This window comes from Eleginops maclovinus, chromosome 22 (assembly GCF_036324505.1).
Source record: "Eleginops maclovinus isolate JMC-PN-2008 ecotype Puerto Natales chromosome 22, JC_Emac_rtc_rv5, whole genome shotgun sequence".
Classification (NCBI taxonomy): Eukaryota; Metazoa; Chordata; class Actinopteri; order Perciformes; family Eleginopidae; genus Eleginops; species Eleginops maclovinus.
The window spans coordinates 450,831-473,983 of record NC_086370.1 but is presented as its reverse complement, the minus strand read 5'-3'; the positions used below and the strand labels follow the sequence as shown (position 1 = coordinate 473,983).

General features: G+C 42.5%; 2 protein-coding genes across 2 annotated transcripts in view; one reads left to right on the top strand and one right to left on the bottom strand.

Moving 5' to 3' along the window:
• Positions 1-23,153, bottom strand: part of slc2a15a (solute carrier family 2 member 15a) — a 77,869-nt gene that overhangs the window by 45,939 nt on the left and 8,777 nt on the right.
• LOC134858562 (uncharacterized) lies at positions 17,808-19,360 on the top strand. The gene is made up of 4 exons (XM_063874534.1): positions 17,808-18,267; positions 18,457-18,612; positions 18,836-18,928; positions 19,056-19,360. Exons 1-4 carry the CDS (start codon positions 18,166-18,168, stop codon positions 19,341-19,343), a joined length of 639 nt encoding a protein of 212 aa, XP_063730604.1. The 5' UTR covers positions 17,808-18,165; the 3' UTR covers positions 19,344-19,360.

Here is a 23,153-nt window from a genome sequence, read left to right as displayed (position 1 = left end):
AAACTTGACAATGACACTTATTGTGAGTGAAAATAATAATATTAAGACTCACTTCTAGCAGTTTCAAAGACTCAAAGGTTTTATTTTCACAAATGCTAAATGCAAATGAGTCTCCTCCCACAACTCAACATACATAGAATAGTGCAATAGAAACAACAACAACAACAACAATAATTATAATAATAGTATTTATAGTAGTATAAACTGTGTAAACAGTGCGAGTACAAGAACAACAGCAACAACAACAATAGAACAAAACGAGATAAAATACAATAAATAAAATCAATTTTATATATCTATATCTGTATATCTATATCTATCTCCCTCTGTCTCATCATTTATTGCATCACCAGAGCGTTTAATGAGACACTTGACCTTGCTTATCTTTCATAAGCTTTGATAGTTCTGGGGGCAGTGCGCCCGTCATAGGCTACTCTCTACATTCAGTCTGTTCCTCTGCTTGGTTTTGATGTGAGTAAGGGCCGAGAAGGTAACTTCACACATATAAGTAGATCCAAAAGGCAAGAGTTCATTAATGCACATTTCCCCAGCTCTGGATACTCCTTTGCAACATCACACCAACTCTGTCAGTGACTTTTCAGCATATGCCATCTGAGAACAAATCCACCAGTTTTCCTGCAGTCTGGCAGGAAGGATGCTGCCGCTCTCAGTCCCTCTGAATGGGTTCCTCACCCAGTCCAGCTGTTCTGACTTTGATTCAATGTCATGAAAGTACTGGTTGTACTCAGTTTTGAGTTTGGAAAGATGTGTATGCACAATTTTCATCATATGCTTTGTGTCAGCATCAGTAGTGGCAAGATAGCCATCAAGCAGTGCGAAACAGCTTATCGCCCTCGTCGCATTTGTTCTCCCATAAGTTGACTTTATTCATGAATCCATTCACTCTGTCATACATGTTAAGGATATGTGAGTCGTTGCCTTGAAGTGAGAGGTTAAGCTCATTAAGCTAGGAGAAGACATCGGCAAGAAACGCCAGCCGTGCAACCCAGCCTGCATCCTGAAAAACAGCTGCAAGAAGATGCAAGTGCTCTGTCAGGAAAGCAGACACCTCCGTGCGAAGTTCACACAGCCTGAGAAGTGTTTGGCCAAGGGACAACCAGCGGACGTCTGTGTGAAGCAGCAGCTGGCCAGTGCCGGCGCTAAGGGGGGGCATTCGAGGGCCGTGCCCCCCCTAGCGGCCATTGATGCCCCTCCTACCAGCTGTGAAGCATATTCTCGATCTGTCACAATCGACTATAATTGACGCTGAGTTCGAAGTTGCTAAAGAGTTTTTAATGTCAATAAAAAGCAAGAAAGCCCCCCCCGCCAATGACCCAATGCCCCTCCAGTAGATCTGCTCTGGCGCCGACTCTGGCAGCTGGCCGTGCTCTGCTCCGCTGTCTTGACACAGAGTTTGAAATAGTCGGTGATTCGTAGGTCTGGACTGAATGAAATGAATCACCTTAACTGCGTCTTCCATAACAGCACTTAACTCTGGCTCATCCTTTTACTGGTGAGGGCCTCCCGGTGGGTGATACATTGATTCCACTTCATTTTGGGGTTGACTTTCATGACACGTCCATGCGCCGTCGGTACAGATGTGACTGCAGGATTTCCACTCAAGATTGTGGTCTTTGAAAAAGCTGTCAATCACCTGAAATTTTCTTCGCCATTTGTCTGTCCTGTTAGCTTCTTACAAAACAAAATATGCTCATATATGTCAGACTCTTCAGCGTAACGCGCAGAGGCAAGCTGAGCCTCCCCGCTCTCACCTATCATTTGATCTGTAGAGCGAGCTGATCCGCTCTTTTAATTTTACTCACATCTGTCCAACAATATCAGTGGACATATCATCGATCCTGCCGTAGATTGTGTTGTTCGATAATGGAACAGCTGCTTTCTTGTCCAGCATAGTTTCAGCCAAAATGATCGCGGCACGGAGAATTAGTTCTTCTGCAATTGAATGTGTTTTTTTTACTTGGCCACAAGTAATACCACAGCATAGGATGCCTCCATTGCTTTGCTCAACACACTTGCCGCTTTTTTAATGTAGTCTGACACATAGGCGCCGATACCGTGGGTGCTTCGGGGCCCGAGCACCCACGGAGATTGCCGAGCACCCACGGAGATTTAACCGCACACACGGAGATTGTCGAGGGTCGGGCTTTAAACTTTTTAGAGCACCCACCGGCAGAAACATAAATCGGCGCCTATGGTCTGACATGACTTAAATTCTGACAGTTTTCGTTTGAAAAAGTCCTCAGTTTTACCGACATTACCGGCGTGTTTGGTGCTCTGGTGACGCTGCAGGTAGGCTGGTTTCATTGAATTATTTGCCAGCACATTATGGCTGCGGTAGATCATCAGATGTGCATGTAAACCCATTAAATATCGATTTGACTTTTTTTTGTTTTTCGTTGGGCTCTCCTAAACTCGGTTCCGCAGCAACGGTACCGGTTTTACGTTTAACGCTGCCTAACCAAGCATCCGTTTTCCAGTTATGAGCACTTTACAACCTAGGCCACCATTATCCAGTGTTGCATTTTCGCGGGTTTCATTTCGCGGGTCTCAGGTTGCTAAACATTGATACAATTTATTACATTTTTGTTTTTGTGTGGAAATAAATTACAATCCCAAAACTTTCTACGTACCCCCTGCAATCCCTTCAAGTAACCTACCCCTAAAGGTCCGCATACCCCCGGTTGGAACCACTGCTCTTTCTCAAAGAGTGGTCCGCGGACCACGGGTGGTCCGTGAGCGACCCCTAGTGGTCCATGAGTATATTGGTAAAATGTCACATTTGAAATTAATATATTATAAGTAGTGGTGGGCCGTTATCGGCGTTAACGTGCTGCGTTAACGTGAGACTCTTGTCGGCGATAAAAAAAAATATCGCCGTTAATCTATTCTCAAAGTTGGGTTGGGAGCTGGGTCTATACTACGCAAGCTATGATGACTTTCACCTTGATAATTTAGCGCGGATGTATACCTAGCCGAATTGCACTGTAGGGGGCGAGATCGAGTCTTTGACCTGTGTTTCTTCTGTCTGTGGATCTGACCCCGGTCAAATCAGCCACATTAAACGTGACATGCTAACATGGATACAGCAGGTATGAAGCCGCCGGGTTTGCTTCAGGGGAAATTTATTTTTAAGAAGCTTCCCGATGGAAACCTCGACAAAAATAAGGTTGTTTGCACCTTGTGCAATGCGGAATTAGTTTACTGTAGGAGTTCATCCAGTCTCAACTACCACCTAAACGCAAAGCATCCCTCAGCTAATGCGGAAGATGCCGGGCCAAGCACTGATGTAGCGCGGGGGAAGACTCGTCGTCAAACAACTATGTTTGAGTGCAACCGAGGCAAGCCCGTCAGCACAGCTCTATCAGCCAAGCTAACTAGTCTCCTCGCTCAGTGGATTGCCACCAGCTGCAGGCCGATTAGCGTGGTTGAAGATGACGGGCTCGAGCTTGTTCTCCAGGCGGCCACAGGTGACCCATCTTACAAACTACCTGCGAGGCGAACTATCATGAGGAGAATACATGACCAGCACGCAGAAGAGAAAGCTACGAAAGTTGAGAAGATGGTAGAGGCGAGGTCTGTAGCACTGACTGGGGACCATTGGACGTCCGTTAACAACGACAACTACCTCGGCGTTACAGTACACCTCATCGATGCTAGCTGGGAACTTCACTCCTTCGCTTTAGGTATGCTACGTTATGTCATTTTAAATTACATAATTTAATTTCGTAGCCTATTAATTACCACCACGTTATGTTTGCTTCTTGATATTGCTACATGTTTACTACTAGTAGTGAACTTATTCTAATTTACTTTGTCTGTCCGTTAGGTGTGATGAAAACAGAGGAGCGTCACTTTGCAGAAGCGTGTGCAAGGCAGTTCCTCGACGTCGCTAATCAGTGGGGGATAACTGACAAAATAAGCACTATTGGAACAGATAGCGCTCCTAATATGGTGGCAGCAGGGAGGATACTGCCATTCGAGCACTTGCCCTGTGTTGCGCATGTTGTACAGAGAGCTATTGTAATGTCACTTCGGGAAGGTGGTTTTGATGGTGCACTGGCCAAGTGCCGTAAAGTGGTCGGACATTTCAAACACAGTCCGGCCAACTCAGACGAGCTAAATGTCCAACAATCCTCCCTTGGACAAGTAAGGAGTCACTCGTGCAAGATGTTCCAACGCGTTGGAATTCCACTCTCGAGATGATAAAGCGCGTGAGGCGCAACAGAGACGCACTGCACACAACGCTGTCTCTGCAGAGCACAACCTGGCCCTCCCAACAAATGCGGATTATGAGAAGTTGGCAAAGCTAGAGAAACTGCTGGAGCCATGCAGGTATGGTCTACAAAGATAGTGTGTTCATGAATTGGCATACAAGTTTTTAAATGTCACTTTGTATGTAAGAAACACCTGCCCTTAAATGTGTAATCTGAGTTAAATGAATCTGTCACTAATAATTTTTTGCTCTGTGTGTGTGTGTCTGTGTGTGTGTCTGTCTGTCTGTCTGTCTGTCTGTCTGTCTGTAGGTATATCACTGAGCTCCTTGGTGGAGATAAGTATGTATCCTGCTCTGTGGTTCTACCTGCCCTGTGCCACCTCCAGCACGCGATGAACATCTCAGATGATGATCCTGCCTATATTGTGCGATTCAAGGCTGCCTTCATCAAGGACCTCAACCAGCGGAGGGAGAAAATAAACCTGGAATGGCTTAAGGTATGTCAGAGTGACCAGAAGATAACTGCATTTTATGACCATAATAGACTGTAAAGCCAGATGAATAAGTCATGAAGAAATATGGAGGTTGGATTTGGAAAGTGACATTTTCATCAATCAATAATAATTATTTTTTATTCATCAAAGGTGGCGACTGCTCTAGATCCACGATTTAATGACCTCAAGTGCTTGCCCAGAGCAGAGAGGGAGCCAGTGTGGGCAAAGCTAAGTGCGTTGATGAAGGGAGAAGAACCTGCTGTGCAGCCACTCAGGGAGGAGAACCCTGAGCCACCCAAGAAGAAAACAGCCCTGCTACTGATGGGATCCGACTCAGAATCAGATGAGGAGACACCAGAAGACAGTACAGTGGAGAGGTACAAGGTAGAGCCCAGTGCCAGTCTAGATCAGTGTCCACTGAAATGGTGGTCGGAGCACACTGCTGTCTATGGTAAGATGGCCCAAATTGCCCGTAAATACTTGGGGACCCCTGCCACAACTGTCCCATGCGAGAGACTTTTTTCTTTAGCAGGCCATATTGTGCAGAAGAGGAGAGCTTGTCTGTCACCAGAAAATGTGAACAAACTGGTCTGCCTGAGTGACTGGTGGAAGAAGGAGAAATAGAGCTTTGACTGACACAAAGCTACTGACTGTAAACAGTTCATTACAACCTGTTATATAGGCCTACTGTTCAACTAAAAAGAAACAGTTAATAAACACAAGTACATCTCATTGTCATTGATTTATTTTCATCACCAATTATCATAGAACAGCTTTCTCAAGCAGTTTGTGATGCATTTTGGAAACTGGAGATGAGCCCCTGGTCTAATGCACCACCTGGCTTGAGAAACCCGTTCTCAAAGACTTACTTTTAGTCATTATTTGGGTAGCACACATATTCTGAATGCCTTCGGCAGAATTCAAATGAGCCATTTTAATCTAGATTAATCTAGATTAATTCCAAGATTAATCTAGATTTAAAAAATTAATCTATGCCCACCACTAATTATACATTTAAAGTGTTGTGGTGTATTAAATCTGTTCATACATACAGCTAGTTAAATCGGTTCATAATACAGCTAGTTACTCTCTGAGGTCATGAAGAGTGCAGAGAAGACGTCGTTCAGGGGCCATATGGTGGGCAGTCAGATGTTGTATAATAACCTCCGAAGTACGTTAGGAAGCCAAGATGAACGGACACATGTCACTTAGTGAGGCATACATTGTTATTGATTACCTCCTGTGAGCACACACACTTTGGACGCGCACATACATGTTTCTCCTATAAATGGCATGCACAAAGACAGTTCGGGGGGACTTCCACAATTGGCTCTGGGAACCTCGTATTGCCCTTGTTGGGGTATGATACTATGCTGTTGTAATAAACCTTATTATATACAAGCTGGTGTCTCCGGAGACTTCTTCTTCATCTTCACAAATATCGCTACAAGATATACTTCAGTGTTTCTCAAACTGTCTTACAAAGACTAGTAGAGTGTAGCATATATGTAGCGTATCTACGTAGGTTCGTAGCTACGTAGCTAGGTAGGTTACGATCTTACGTCATAAATGATTTGCGTGGTCAATTTGAGCTGTCAACTGTGTAGCTGTCGCTGAAAAGGTGTGCCAATTTATTTGTTGCATTAATATTTTTGTATATTATTGTCATGCAATATTTTTGGTTTAAGGTAGTTTTATGTTCTTATTCTTTCTCTATTTCATATATAATTAGGTTAAGGTTAAATGTGAATTAATAATTTGATGCGTAATAATGACGTAATGACGTGCACAGGAAGTCTTGTGATACACGTAGTAAGTAGTTGGGAAGACGTGCTTTCAGTCTTTTGGACCTGCGCTGCTCAAGGAGCAACATGTGTGCAACAGTGTGTCCGTAAAGCCTTAGCAGCTCCTGATTTTCCGGTCAGAAGGCGCACACGTTTTTCACGGTGTTTGGTGTTGGTGTTTGGTGTACTTTGTGTCTGAAGACATTAAATCATTGGAAAAAATAAACATCACTCTCATTAAGCATCAGTCGATGCGTGGTTTAATTCTGACCAGAAGAAGAGCGTCAGGGGCAGCTACAGTGAAAAACGTATTCACCGAGGGGAGTGAAAAACGTATTCTCCGAGGGGAGTGAGAAACATATCCTTCGAGGGAAGTGAAACTGTCTGCATAAAGTGAAGAATAGCCTACGTCGAGGAGAGGTGTCTCGACCGAGTGAAACGCAGCATACACCCGACAAGAGCGTGCTCCTGCAGAAACTTCGAGGTGCAGCGTTCGATGGATGGAGGAAGATTTTGCATGGTGACTGCGAGACCGTCGATGGAAGGAGGACAGCGTAAACACCCGCGAGAGGGAACAACAGCCGTCGGAACAACAGCCGAGGTGCATCAGCTTTCCTGTGAAACTCCGAGGGCCTGCGTCTCCAGAGCGTTGGCTTGACGTGGTAGGCCAGCGCGTGGACCTGCCTACTCACTCTGGCATCTGTTCAGCGAGGCTGCGCGAGCTGCAAACCAGCGCGGGAAAAGGGCACAGCGCAAGAAGACGGTGCACAGGGACAATTCAGCTGACGAGTAAGCCTACCTTTGCAACGGATAACAGGTCAGATTGTATATTTCCCAACTTGATTTAGTTCATTGAACTGGACAGATTGAACTGAATATTTCGTGCTCCTTTGTTGGGGAAAGAAAGAAAAAAAAAAGAGAGAAAAGAAAAATGTTGCATTTTGACAGTTTGTAAATTGAACAGTATGTAACTTGTTTTCTATTTGTGAATGTGTAATTTCATGACGGGTCCATAGTTATGGTTCAGTAGTTTACATTACATTTAAAGATTTAATATTACACTAAGTTGCATGCTAAGTGTTGAACAAAATGGCAGAGGGCAAAACAGATACAAGTGTACTAGAAGGAGTAATTGAAGCTCTGGTAAAAGAGAAGACAGACTTAGAGGCAAAATTAAACACTGAACTTGAAGAATCAGAAAGACAGGGCATTGAAGAGCGCATAGCTGAAATTAATGCAGATCTTCAAATTCATAACATAGGGCTCGAACCAACACTTCAGTCTGAACAACAATTGAGGCGATCTGAAAGAGAGAAGCATCCAACTGAAAAATGGGTTCAATACTTAAAAGAGGAGAGTTCCAAAAGGGAAAAGAAGTTCATGTATGCTTATGTTAACTTTAAGGCTGAGGTTCAGTTTATCAGGACCAAATTAAAGCAAGAGTGCACTAAAAAGGAACTAGGCGACATGATTCAATCCTTAGGTGTATATGAACCAATATTAAAGCAAGAATATGATAGCTTGCGCACCATGACCACACCATCTCCGGACATTAGGAGAAAAAATGGATAGCTGCTCTTCTGTGACAACAGAAATAGTCAAACTTCTCAATACACGCTATGCAGAAGCAGATAAAGAGTTTGACCCCGACACAGTGAAAGAATCACTCTTGAAATTGCTCGAAAGAGATGACGCCAAGTCAATATACGGCTCAACAGTGTCGAGAGCTGCAGGGGGCAGTCTGCCTGGTAGTCAGGTGTCCCAAAAGAAGGTAGAGGTGGCAGCGCGATTGGCTTCAAAGCGTGCTGAAATTACAAGGGAAAAAGAAATATCCGAACAAAGGAAAGAGGTGATAGCCCAACAAGAGAGGTTAAAAATGATGGAAGATAAGAGGGATATTGAGGCCATGGAGGCTGAATACACTGTATATGCTGAAGAGGAATTCAAGTTAAATGCTGAAATAGGAGAAAGAGAAATAATCACATTGCCTCCACGTCAGCTTCCCACGCAGCATAACAGCACTCCACCCATTCAGGTGCCCCAAAATCTCTCAGGCTTGCCTAGCTCTGAAAGCAAAGTAGCCCCAACTTCACATGAAACCTTGCTGGTTGAAGCCTTAAAACAGTCCCTGGTAATGACTAGACTACCAGCACCAGAACCATTCATGTTTACAGGAGACCCACTCAAATTTACAGAGTGGCGCACTAGTTTCAAGGCGTTAATTGAAACAAGTTGCACAAACTCAGCGCACAGGCTCTTCTACTTGAAAAAATACATTAGTGGAGAAGCACTTTGTGTATTAGAAGGCACATTCTATCGGAGTGACGAAGAAGCTTACACCCAGGCATGGGAAGCCCTGAATAAACGTTATGGCCATCCCTTCGTTATTCAAAGAGCATTCCGGGGGAAGTTGAGCAGCTGGCCTAAAATTGGACCCAAGGAGTCTCTGAAGTTGAGAGAACTTAGTGATTTCCTCATCTCTTGCAAGAATGCAATGCCACATGTTGCTGGTCTAACGGTGCTAGATGATTGTGAAGAAAACCAGAAATTGCTGCAGAAGCTGCCTGACTGGTTAACTACCCGCTGGAATCGGCTTGTGAGTAAAGCATTGGATGAAGGAAAACCATATCCTAACTTCGAGGAGTTTTCAAGCTTTGTGGCAAAAGAAGCATGTATTGCGTGCAACCCAGTCTCATCCCTTCATGCACTGAAACAAATGGATGAGAAAACTGATAAAGAGCAGAAGCGTCCTAAGGCCAACACCTTGGTGATGACAGCAAGGATGCCAAGGGAAACCTCCTCTCAGAAGGGTTCAAGCTCCACAGAGGGTTCTACAGCCAGTCTGCCTGTAACTCAACCAAAAAGGCCCTTAGAATGTGTCCTGCTGCAAAGAAAATCATTTTATCTACAGGTGTGAAAAATTTGCAGCCATGCCTCTTGAAGACAGGAAAAAGTTTGTTATCAGCAACAACATGTGCTTTGGGTGTCTTAGAGTCGGCCATGTTGCCAAAAAATGCCGAAAGAGAGCAACTTGTAACATTTGCAAGCGGAATCACCCAACTCCACTCCACGAGGATTTTCCTCAAGGTAAGAAGCAAGAGGTACCATCGCAAGATGAAAGTTCTTCCACAAGCTTGTGCAATGTGAGAATGGACAGCGGTGACCGTACTTCCATGATTGTCCCAGTTTGGCTTTCCAGTGCGGCAAAGAATAGCCCAGAACTCTTAGTCTATGCATTATTGGACACACAAAGTAGCAGTACGTTCATAGATCAGGATGTCTGCCAGAAAATTCAAGCTCACACAGAACCTGTGAAGTTGAAACTGTCAACAATGACTGACAAGAGTTCTATTGTGAACTGCCACAGAGCTGTTGGACTTAGGGTGAGAGGGTATCACTCACAAGAGAGCATTGAGCTACCACCAACGTATACACAGGAATATATTCCGTTGGAGAGGAATAGTATTCCAACAAGTGAAACAGCAAAGAGGTGGGCTCATCTTCACAGCGTGATTGAAGAGATGCCAAGCTTGTTGAACTGTCCAGTTGGACTCCTGGTTGGCTATGACTGTGCAAGGGCTCTGAAACCACAGGAAGTGGTATCTGGAGAAGAACATGAACCCTATGCAGTCAAGACGGCATTAGGCTGGAGCATAGTTGGAGCCATGGTGCCTTGCTCTAGCACAAACAATGAGACCAGATTCTGCCACCGTGTCTCTGTGAAGGAGCTTCCGCCCATCACACCGGCCTCAGTGATTAAAGCACTGGAGACTGACTTTCTTGACACAAACCCAAAAGAAAAGACAATATCACAGGAAGACATTCAATTTCTACACATGTTGAATGACAAGGTCAGGCACAACGACGCTGGACATCTGGAGATGCCACTACCATTTAGGGCGCGTCCTCAGTTGCCAAACAATAGGCAGCTTGCTACAGGGCGCCTGAAACATTTAAAAAGAAAAATGGAGAAGAATCCTAAATACAAAGAGGATTACATCAAGTTCATGGACTGTGTGTTTAAAGATGGGGATGCAGAAGAAGCAAGTGTGGACCCCAAAGAAGGCAGCACATGGTACATTCCGCACCATGGGGTGTATCATCCCAGGAAGCCTGAAAAGATTAGGGTCGTATTTGACTGCTCCGCCAAATTTGAAGGCACTTCCTTGAACGACCATCTGCTCACAGGCCCAGACTTAACGAACACTCTGACTGGAGTCCTGTGCAGATTTCGCCAATACAAGATTGCAATCAACTGCGATGTGGAAAAAATGTTTCATCGTTTCCACGTCAGCCCAGAGGATCGTGAATACCTGCGATTCCTTTGGTGGGACAATGGAAATACAGAAAGCGACCCTAAGGAGTACCACATGCGTGTCCACATATTCGGCGCTGCATCATCGCCGGGATGTGCTAACTATGGCATGAAACACCTTGCCACTGAATATGAGGAAGACTTACCACTGGCAGCGACCTTCCTTCGCAAGAATTTTTATGTGGACGATGGGCTGGTCAGCGTCACGTCTGTTGAAATGGCCATCCAGCTTGTCAGTGAAGCGCGACAGATCTGCAGCAGGGGACAGCTGCGTTTACACAAATTCGTCTCCAACAACAGAGAAGTTTTGGATGCAATACCAGAGAGTGAACGTGCCAGTGCTGTCCAAGATGTAGACCTGAATTACAGTGAGCTTCCGACACAGAGTGTACTTGGCATAAGATGGAACATTGAGCTGGATACATTTGCATTCAATGTCGTCCTCACAGAAAAGGCAGCCACACGGAGGGGAATCTTATCAACAGTAGCCAGTGTTTACGACCCACTGGGATTTCTAGCTCCCTACCTCTTGAACGGTAAAAGAGTGCTGCAAGAGATGTGCAGACAGGGCGTGGGATGGGATGAACCCATTCCCCCTGAACTGAAGCCAAAATGGGAAGCATGGCTCCAAGACTTACAGAGTCTTCAAAAAATTGAAATTCCAAGATGCTCATCCCTGAAACCCTCGGCACAGTCAGAAAAATTGAGCTGCATCATTTCTCAGATGCCAGCACTAATGGCTATGGCCAATGCTCATACATTAGAGTTGTTGCAGATGAGAAAGTGCACTGTGCATTAGTCATGGGTAAGGCCAGAGTGGCACCCATAAGGGTTACCAGCATTCCCCGCCTTGAGCTCACAGCAGCAACAGTCTCTGCTGCTGTTAGTAACACCCTCAGAGAAGAGCTGGAGCTGGAAATAGATCGAGAGTTTTTCTGGACCGATTCACAGGTAGTGCTCGGTTACATAAAAAACGAAGCCAGACGCTTCCATGTATTTGTAGCCAACCGCGTTCAGAAGATAAGAGACACAACTGATCCTAGTCAATGGTTCTATGTTGAGACGGGTAAGAATCCAGCAGACCATGCGTCACGGGGACTCAAGGTGGCAGAGCTGCTAGACTCAAGTTGGCTGAGAGGACCAGATTTCTTGTGGCAACAAGAACTTGTCACAGACCAAAGAACACCAGAACTTCTTGTGGGCGACCCTGAGGTGAAGGTCTTGAGAACTGACGTGGTTGAACAAGAAAACTTCCTGAAAAGAATCTCAAGGTTCTCAGATTGGAACACAGCTCTCAACGTGACTGTGCGAATCCAAAGACTGGCACATAAAGACAGAACCGGTCCCATCAGTGTTGAGGAACGAAGAAAAGCTGGTCTTGTGCTAGTCAGAGCAGCACAGAGAGAGGCCTTTGAAGAAGAACTCAAATGGTTCAGCCAAGGGTCATCAATATTGCCAAAGACTCACAAGATGCATCAACTTGATCCAATATTTCAAGATGGATTGCTCAGGGTAGGAGGCAGACTAAGAATGTCTTCTGCATCCCTGGAGTTGAAGCATCCAGTGATCTTACCTAGGGAAGGCATTGTCACCCAGCTCATTCTTGACCACTGTCACAAGAAGACGCAGCACCAAGGCCGAGGTCAGACGTTGAATGAGCTCAGAGCCAATGGTTATTGGATATTAGGTGCTAGCAAGATAGTGGCCAAGCATATCAAATACTGTGTCACTTGCAGAAAGGTGCGTGGTTCGGCAGAGCAACAACGTATGGCGGACCTACCCAGTGACCGAGTCGATCCCTCGCCTCCGTTTTCATACACAGGGATTGATTGCTTCGGCCCTTTTTATACCAAACAGGGTCGTAAAGAATTCAAGAGATACGGTCTATTGATTACCTGCTTGAGCTCCAGAGCCATCCACATAGAAATGTTGGAGGATCTCTCAACAGACGCGTTCTTGAATGCTTTGAGGTGCTTCATAGCTCTTAGAGGAGCAGTAAGACAGATCCGCTCTGATCAGGGGACCAATTTCCTTGGAGCTAAGAACGAATTGAAGAAGGGTCTGAAGGATCTAGACAAAGAGAGGATTGCAACTTACCTTGCAAGAAAGCAGTGTGATTTCCTCATGAACGTTCCTGATGCAAGCCACATGGGTGGGATTTGGGAACGCCAAATTCGGACTGTCAGGAGCGTCATGAGCACTGTTTTGGCACAAGCCAAGGGAAGACTTGATGACACGTCATTGAGGACATTTTTCTATGAGGCTATGTCAATCGTAAACAGTCGTCCGCTCACCACGAATACCATCAGTGATCCGAAGAGTCTTGAACCTCTAACTCCGAATCAGTTGCTCACCATGAAAGCTGTTGTGCCACTCCCACCACCAGGCAGTTTTGTGAGAGAAGACTTGTATGCCAGGAAAAGGTGGAGGAGAGTGCAATACCTAACGGAGCAATTCTGGAGTAGGTGGCAAAAAGAGTACCTGTCTAACCTAAGCCTCAGACAACAATGGCATGTGCCCAGAAGAAATGTGAAAGTGGGGGACGTTGTCATTGTCAAGGAGGATAATGTTCCGAGAAATGAATGGAGACTTGCCAGAGTTGTGGAAGCAAGACAGGAGGATGATGGTCTGGTGCGCAAGGTTAAAATCCAGATAGCACAAAGTAAATTAGGAAAGCGAGGTGAACGCTTAACTCAACCAACCTTTCTAGAAAGACCAGTTCAAAAACTAGTAGTACTAGTTGAACATTATTAGACAAGTATCAAAAAGCACTTTAAGCATGCTGATCTTTAGTGTTTAAGATCTTACACAAGAATAAGTGGGAAAGTGGTTTTCTTATCTTAGGGAAAATTCCGAGATTTAATTCCAAGTTTCAAAAATGAGTAACATAAATCTCTGGATTTTGGTGGCAGTGTAGCTGTCGCTGAAAAGGTGTGCCAATTTATTTGTTGCATTAATATTTTTGTATATTATTGTCATGCAATATTTTTGGTTTAAGGTAGTTTTATGTTCTTATTCTTTCTCTATTTCATATATAATTAGGTTAAGGTTAAATGTGAATTAATAATTTGATGCGTAATAATGACGTAATGACGTGCACAGGAAGTCTTGTGATACACGTAGTAAGTAGTTGGGAAGACGTGCTTTCAGTCTTTTGGACCTGCGCTGCTCAAGGAGCAACATGTGTGCAACAGTGTGTCCGTAAAGCCTTAGCAGCTCCTGATTTTCCGGTCAGAAGGCGCACACGTTTTTCACGGTGTTTGGTGTTGGTGTTTGGTGTACTTTGTGTCTGAAGACATTAAATCATTGGAAAAAATAAACATCACTCTCATTAAGCATCAGTCGATGCGTGGTTTAATTCTGACCAGAAGAAGAGCGTCAGGGGCAGCTACAAACTGACAAGATGGATCGATGGCTAAAGACAGGGTCAGTTAAAAGAAAATTAAATGACAAATTGGACACGACAGTCAAGGTGCATCGTCCTAATGCAGCTGATTCAGCAACTACAAGTGGTTCAGCCGCAGCGACAAGTGATTTTGTGTGCGTTACTGAGTCCCAGGAGAGCAGTTCGCCGTCTAACCACCACCCGGCTGAAAGCTGTGAAACTCGGCTTGATCGCGGAAAGTCCAGCGCTAAAGTGAAGCGAAAATATCACAGCGACTACATAAAATTTGTGTTTTTTTGGACTGGAGATGAAGAGGATCCCAATCCACACTGTGTTTTGTGCTATGAGCAAACGAGGCTATGAAACCCGCCAAGTTAAAGCGTCATTTTGAGAGCAAACACAAGGATTACATCGGGAAACCTTTAGCATTGTTTGAGAGAAAACGTGATGAACTTAAAAAACACATGACGAAGGCGCCCTCACATTTTTTTGCGACGGGGGAAAATGCGAAGGCTACAGAGGCATCATACAGGGTATCCCTTCTCATCGCAAAAACAGGGAAACCTCATTCGATAGGTGAGAATTTAGTCAAACCAGCTGCCAAGGTTATGGCTAATGTATTGTTTGGGGAGAAAGCAAGCGACGAAATTAACAGGGTCCCCCTCTCCAATGATACTGTCCAGCGGCGAATAACAGCCATGGCCGAAAATGTGAAAGATCAGCTGATCACACGTTTACGCCAAAGCCAGTTTTTCACACTGCAACTGGACGAGTCAACTGATATCGTGAATGAGGCAAATCTGCTGTGTTTTGTAAGGTACATTTATGATGGCGGTGTGCAGGATGAATTTCTGTGTTGTCGATCCCTGCCCACCAACACCACAGGGGAAGCCATTTTTGACTCGGTCAACGATTTCATCCTGCAGAATAATATCGACTGGACACGATGTGTTGGTATTTGCACAGATGGAGCAACTGCAATGACTGGGAAACACAAGGGACTGGCAGCACGCGTACGCGCAGTTGCACCTTGCGCCACAGCAACACACTGTTGCATTCACAGAGAACAGCTGGCTGTGAAAAAAATGCCACCATGCCTCAAATCAGTAGCTACTGGACGAGTCTGTGAAAATTGTTAATACAATAAAAACCAAAGCACTGAACACACGTCTTTTTAAAGCTCTCTGTGATGAAATGGGAAGTGAACACACAAAACTGCTTTTCCATACTGAAGTTCGCTGGCTGTCGCGTGGGAAAGTTCTCACCCGTCTATTTGAACTGCGCGATGAGGTGATGTTATTCTTGCATCATACTGATGAACTGTATGACAGACTGCATGTGCAGGACAACATTAAAGCTGCACGCCTCAAGATGGAATTGTGGTGTGTCCGTCTGGATCGCCAGGAGTTTGACTGTTTTCCGACGCTTGTGGATTTTCTCCTCGCTGCAGATGAAGAGCTGGACGGCGGCACAGTTGCAGCCTTCAAGGAACATCTGCAAGGCCTTCACTTTCAGCTGGGAAGATATTTCCCAGAACTAGATGCAGGCTATGAGTGGATCAGGAATCCATTTGGGGACAAAACGCACATCGAACACGTCAGTTCCAAGCTCCCATCAAGACAGGTTGACAGCCTTGTGGACATCGCATCTGATGGGACACTGAGGACGACTTTCAGAGAGAAAAGCTTGACGGACTTTTGGGTCCACGTCCAGCCTGAGCACCCAGAGCTGGCTGACGCTGCTCTGAAACGGTTGATGCCGTTTCCAACCACACTCAAAAAAATGATTTTTGGGTGTAGTAATATATATTAATTCAAAAGTAGTAATTTTTACATTGAAATATCAAGTTTCAGCTAGAACTAGTTCAAAACAGAAGTATATACCCAGTATATTCAGGTAATTCATTAATTGAGTGGGAAGAGTACATATTATTAGAGATTTGCTCATACCATTTACATGCTTTATTGTCATAGCACCAACACCTGAAAATATCAAGTAACTTTTATTCTGAAAAGTTCCATTTGAAATCGCGCGTGCGTCGTTTGACCGCCAAAATCACAGAAGTCAGAACTTCAGACGGTTGGGCTGAAGACGGTTGTGATGAGACACTGGAGTCGCCGTTTTCTTTTTATTGAGAGTAAAGCTGTAAGTATTGCCTTCTGTTTTAGATTTGTGATAATATATGGAATTCTATGCATTTTTATAGTTTGAGTCTTGCTGCTAAACGCAATAATACGTGTTGTCACTGTAACGTTCATATTAGCATATTAGCTAGTTGTGATGCCATAACGTTAGCTAGCCCTTTTGGTCTGGACAAGACTATGACAATGTATTAGGTCTGTAAAGAGGTGAGCTGCCATTTATTTGGATAAAAAGTACAATAAAGTTTACCACGCGTACCTTAACATTCTCAACTCAAAACGACGAGTTGTTTTTATATATATTTAGGGGTTTAAGGTCTAGATACATCTAGTAGAAAAAAAAATACCTCTAAAACTTTTGGCGGCAATGTTAGCCAGCCTAACTTTGATAAGTTAGCACTAACTTAGGCTGAAGTAAGCCCACATTTTCCTACTAAAATGCTTAGACTTAAACTGGCTTCTAATGTTGCATTACCTATGTGAAATTTATTTTACTCGACCTACACCTAAAAACTCAATTTTATAAGGGAGTTCTGCATGAGTGTTGCAGAGTTAGATCAGAGATTCACCGAGTTTCTAGCATTCCAGAACAGAGAATACATTACTCGTTTTAAATAGGCTCTTTACATAGACCTATTTAATGTATTTAAACAAAAATAAATATATGTATGTTTATGCTGTGAAAAAACTCAGAACGCATCATTGCTTTAGTTTAGACTTAAAACATTGTATTTATGAAGTTAATCTGTATTTTGTGCTATTAATATATTTCTCTCAACAGAAGAAGTGAGTTGAGGTGTCACTTGTTGGAGGATTTTTGCAAGAGTGGAGTGGAGTGTGAGTTCAGGGAGTGTGAGTCTCATTCAGGCAAGTACAAATCTATGCATGATATAATATTGCTGCGGTTAGTATTAGCCATTATTCACTCTTAATATTTTAAATTGTGATTTACAGGGTGACCTTGCAGGTAGGATGAGGGCAGTGGACAGATTGAGGACAGATTAAAGGGTTTCCATGCTGGCATCATCAGGGAGAAACAGTAGGAATGTTATGCTATGAGATGGTCATGCAAAAAATGTGATTTCAGTGCCTCAAAACGTTTAGATCTCATAAAGCACTATAGATTAAAACATTGCCACACTGGTCAAGGTCGGACAATACCCTGCTTGTTCTCAGATTGTCCTTGTTCATTTAAAAGTTGGGGGGCCCTTCATACCCATTTGTCTAGAGATCATAGGAAAGCAGAACAGTTAGGGCAAATTAATTCATTTTCATGTCTTGTATGCAATTCATATAGTGTTCACACCGAGAGGCAATATTTTGAACACATTGCAGTTCATCTAAAAAAGCACGAAACTGTTCATTGTGTTTTTAAGGATTGTGATTACACTACTAATATTTATTCTACTTTTGCCTCACACAAAAGTAGGAAGCACAATCCTCACAGCCTTGACGATTTTAAACATGCTATATTTCAGACATACTCAAGTCAGGGAACAGAGGATGGTAGTTGGCTGGTAGATGAAAGTGAAGTTACTTCTGATGAAACACTTGTCAGTGAGGGTGAAGATTTTGTTCAAGTCATTGTTGATGAGCTTGGGTCCCTATTACTTAAATTAGACTGCATCTTCAACGTCTCTATTAGGTGTATAGATGAGATTGTAGACGAGCTTCGGTTCATAACCAGAAGCAGAGGTGAACTACCTTCCTCCACATCCAAGTGGAGAAACAAGCAACAGTCTGGAGATTGAAAGACAGGAACTTCTTAATGAGGTAAAGAAGAGTAACAACAACAAGGTGATTCAAGAGAAAATGGCCAAAACATTCTCGATTCGAAGGCTTGAGATTGTGAGTGAAAGTCCAACTGCTGAGATCTTCAGAGAGAGATGGCCTGCATTGTTTTGTGAAGATGGGGTAGGTGAATCTATACTCTTACAAGTATGAACTGTAACTAACAATGTTTGGGCACTAACAATGTTTCTATAATAAATATCACCATGAATATCTGGAAGGTTTAAATTCTCTCATATTTGAACTTTCATTTAGCACCAGATTATTGATCTCCTTTCCTGATTATTGTATTTGTCATTTATGTCATTGCAGATCAAGGAAGAATTCAGGAGGATATCTACAATGTCCCTGGAGCAGAGCTTCATGTACAAACTTGACAACTACACACCGAAACTTATTACCCTGATGAAGGCAAAGGGAGGTGTTTTGGGGACCACGCTGAGACCGTTTTTGTACAGACTAAGTCAGGTGTGCTTGCTCACTTTTTTGTAGGAAGATGGACCTTCAGTTTCTGACTCTCTTCTCACACACACATTCGTAAGCATATACAGCACAAATTCTCACGCTCAGTAGCTTCAACACTGGCTCACATGACTCCTCCGCATGTACAGTATGCTCTTGTGTTTTCCTGAGACAGTTCATTGTTTATGAATAAGGCTTCAATATTGACACTATATTAAACTGTTAACAGAACCAAAGCATTGAGGAGAAACGTGACACTGTTATCCGCAGCCTCATTGTGTACCTGGGTGAGAAAGGGGAGGACCTTTTTGAAGATTGCCAGGTAAAGTATGATTACAGCTCAGAATCAGCTTAATGATTTACTTTCTGGAAATGACGTCATTATGAATGAAGAAATTCTGATTTGTCGCTCAATAGAACTGTCTTTTTTTCTTGTAAATTGTATGCAGGAGGACTGCCGCAGTGATGCCATGCAACATGTCCTCAAAATCCTGGTGGTTCATGGTGCAGAGGATCCAGCTGTGTCCATCATTGTTGAAGGAAAGGAGATGATCGAAGGATGTGGATGCACCGCTAAAGCATGCGCATTGCTTATGGGACTCATTTATGCCCTCAACCTTGCATATCCACCAGCTCTTCGATACACTTTTGAAGTTTTCCAAAAACTTTTCTTGGATTTGGATGGCATTAAGCTGTCCCCAAAAATACAAGCTTTAAAGTCCAAATTGCTGGCTTAAATGCTTCCACCTGATCACCATCCCAACCAGTTGTTGGAAGTTGTCAAATGCTTTTGGCTTCCCGTTCATTTGTGTTATGTGTTGTGTTGTGTGTGTGTTTGTCTTTGAGAGCAAGATAATATTGACACAACCACATCTTTGTAATATTTGCCGACAAATGGAGTGTTTTATCTTTGATATATTGTAATACTTGGAGACAAAAAACATTGGGTTGGAGTGGCATTGATTGTTAATTTTACTAATGGTAAAACATATTTTCCTTTTAGAATTTTGGTGGTGTTAGCTCTGTCGCTGTAAAACTTCACCTCCTGTTGTGTTTTTTTTCTTCCTTGTGATATTCTCATTTCTATTTGATGCCCTTAAACATGGGTTAAACATTTTGACAGGCAGTATGTATGGTCACCACCAGTGATATTTTAGTTATTTAAAAAAAAAAAAAAAAATTGGTGAAGAAAAGCAGTCATGTGAATGAGCATTCAACGGACCTCCGACATTTTTTGTTGCCCCCCGCCCCAACGTTAAGATAATATAATGTGTGAATGATGGAGTATCTCCATCAGTGAGCATGGCTGTTCTGACTAAATAAACAGTTAATTGCATTACATTTTAATTGTGTGGTATGTGGTAGAAGTATATTAACTGCATAAGGTTAAGATTTATCAAAAGAAAATAAGTAACATTGCATAAGTAGAGTGAGTAAAACAACTTAATACAACTACGTAATTATCAAACAGAAAAAATTAGTAAAATCTACTATTCACTTCATAACAGTAAATATTACAGACATGTAAGATTTACTTAATATTTTGATAACTGATGGTCCTTGTATGAAAATAATTAAATAACATTTACTTAATATCTTCACAAATGTTAAGGTTAGTAGTAAGTACATTGTACTTGATACTGGTAAGTAAGTTATACTTGATATAACAGGATTAAAATTTACTTAGAAAGTTTGAGTGCAAATACTTACAAGGATTTTATTAAGTAAATTCTACAAGTTATTTCTTTGAGTGCACCTACAACTGTGAAGTTGGTTTTTCTACACTTGTTGGTCTGAAAACAAAGCGGCGTAACAGGATCAATGTGGACTGTGATATGAGACTAAAACTCTCCAGTTTGGATCCAGACATTGTTTCACTGATGTCTCAGCACAAGCAGCACCATTCCTCCCATTAGGTAGCAACAGAGACACGCAGTGTATGAGTGAGTAAACAATGCTATTTGTAAATGTAACAGTGTAAATAATTACCTTGTGTTTATTAAACTTGGGCCTGCAACCATAGTTTTACTGTATTTATTTTTGAAAATCCACAGCAGAAGTTTGTGTCGTACTAAATGCGGTGCATTTTGCGTATCTCTCTGTTCGCTCGGACATAAACTCAGTAATAAATGTAGTCTATGTTTCATATGATGTGTAAAATCTATCAGCATTTACCGTTTAAATTGCTTATGAACGAATTGCTTGTAGAATCCGTAGGTGTATTTGTATTGTTGATTTAATGTGTGAACGAGTGATATAGAGAAGGTCACATAAAGCTGTTATTATTAGGCTGTAATTTATAATATACGGTTGGAGTAGTAAGCAGGACTATTGTTTCGGCATATTTGGGGAGTTAGGTGGTCCGTGAGTGTTTTTTCATTGGTTAAGTGGTCCTTGGTCTGAAAAAGTGTGTGAAACACTGCTCTACACCAATGTTGGCCTGGTAGGCAAACTGTAGGGTCCAGAGTCACGTATAGCCTTACAAGGGGTTCGAGATGCAGCAGGATCAGTCTCTCAAATATCTTCATGACATGAGAAGTCAGAGCTACAGGCCGGTCCTGGAGTGCTGGGGCGTGTTTTCTTGGGCACCGGGACAATGCAGGAGGTCTTCCAGATCTCAGGCACCTTCATCAGCTTCAAAGAGAGACTGAAGAGGTGTTGAAAAGCTCCTGCTAACTGTCCGGCACACACCTTGAGCACCCGGGGGTTGGTGTTGTAAACTCAGCTGATTGCAGTAAAAATATCGTAGTACAGTCGTCTATATTTTCATGTTATTATTATTGAAAGATAAGTAAGGAAATCTGTCTAATATGAGATGGCAGAGAGGCTTCAGCTCTGATTATTAAATCAAGAGGCTTATGTTTTCTATTATCTTATTTCACTATAGCCTACCTATGTGGACGTTGTCAAGGTCCTATTTTGACCTATTTTAATCAATAGCGCGTGTAAATAAAATACAAGATTTTTTCCTTTTGTATATAATAATAATAATAATAATGATATAAATGATTGGGACACAGCTTATAGTCTATAGTGTGTTGAGGTATAACATAAGATATATGTATATTGTATGACTCATGTGTATCATTCTGTTAATGTAAGTTGTAACCCAGGTGAAAATAGACATGGTTATTAAATAGTTAATAAATAAGAATAAATATCAAACAGAATTTCATCATTTCAAATAATTTACTTTATTGATATTAAAAACATCTTAAACAGATAAATAGGATTAAAAACATTATTTCATGGGTTTGGTAATTTATTTTATCATTGGTTGAAGTTGAAAGGTCATATCTATCAGCTAATCACAGTGCTGATAGTCATTCTCTTCCAGAAGATTCTCGGGAGAATCGAGGAAGCAAGAACAGGTGAAGTCACGCTTGAGAGTAGCTCCAGTAAGAAGATATTAGAGCTAAGAAATCTAAGTGTATTTGACGATTTATTTTCTTGCTGTGAGTGTTTTGTTTACCCTTCTGTCTATGTCGATAGACTGTGGTTTTGTTTAGCGTTTTAGTTTTTGAGTTACTGAGGAGATTCGCGGAGATACAGTTTGCTTTTGAAGATCACGCATCCAGCGCGTGGTCAACGACATTGGATGGCGAGCCACCCGAGGAAGGAGCAACGTTGAACTGTGTTTGTACGTCGAAAGAAACATCTTTTCTCCTATTCGAGGAGAGCGGACATCGTAGTGAGGGGCCGGGTGCTTCAGCCTTTCCCTTCCTTTCCCTGCCGAGAATCAATCACCAACTGCGGTAAGACTGTGCCAGTAGTAGCCGCCATACTTCTCCCCTCTGGATCACGTGAGCAGTGCGTGGACTGCTCCGCGCTGCTGTGTGAAAGGGAACTTTCTCCCTTTCTCTCGCTAAAGGACTGTTTAGCACTAAGGAATTGATTTAATGGACATTGATACAGTTAACCATTTTGTGTTGATGTTTATGTGCATACTGTGAATGTGTTTAACTGTAAGGTTGATTGATACTGCATTTACTGGTGTTAACTTTCTCTTGTGGGCTTAGTAAGATGCCCTATGTTTCTTGGTTGTAATAACCTACTGATAGAGGGTAATACCAAATGCTTCTGATTTAATTAACTAAAATAGGCCTAAGTTGATTAATAATTAAGATGGAAAATTAAAGAACTAGTTATACCAAATAACTGCAAACTAACTGGATAACAAACTAATACTAGAACACTTATAAGAGCTCAACTGAGATACTAGCTAAATTACTGAAACTGACTGAGTTTAAGTTAACTAGATATTAAGAATTCAAAATAGTTTTCTTTACTTAAAGGGTAACTGAGTAAAACTCAGATTCTTCTTTGAATCAAAAACCATTTATGCAAATGGTTTTTCCTGTGTTGTATGTTTTGTATGTGTAATGTCTTAAAGGTACCATTTTCTAAATAATACTTCTTCTACTTCTATTTTCCTTTTTTGATAAAGCCGGCAATTCTAAACTTATCTTTTGGTCTGTGGTGTTTTCTCTGTTCTCTTGCTAATTATTATTTTAACCAATTACTGCTCTTCCTACGAACCTAGTTTC

Excerpts from the sequence above, each read along its gene's own strand:
- LOC134858562 (XM_063874534.1), top strand. The coding sequence starts at position 18,166 with ATGGCCAAAACATTCTCGATTCGAAGGCTTGAGATTGTGAGTGAAAGT. Across the intron at positions 18,268-18,456 it reads CATTGTTTTGTGAAGATGGG|ATCAAGGAAGAATTCAGGAG; the intron begins GTAGGTGAATCT and ends ATGTCATTGCAG. Across the intron at positions 18,929-19,055 it reads ACCTTTTTGAAGATTGCCAG|GAGGACTGCCGCAGTGATGC; the intron begins GTAAAGTATGAT and ends AATTGTATGCAG.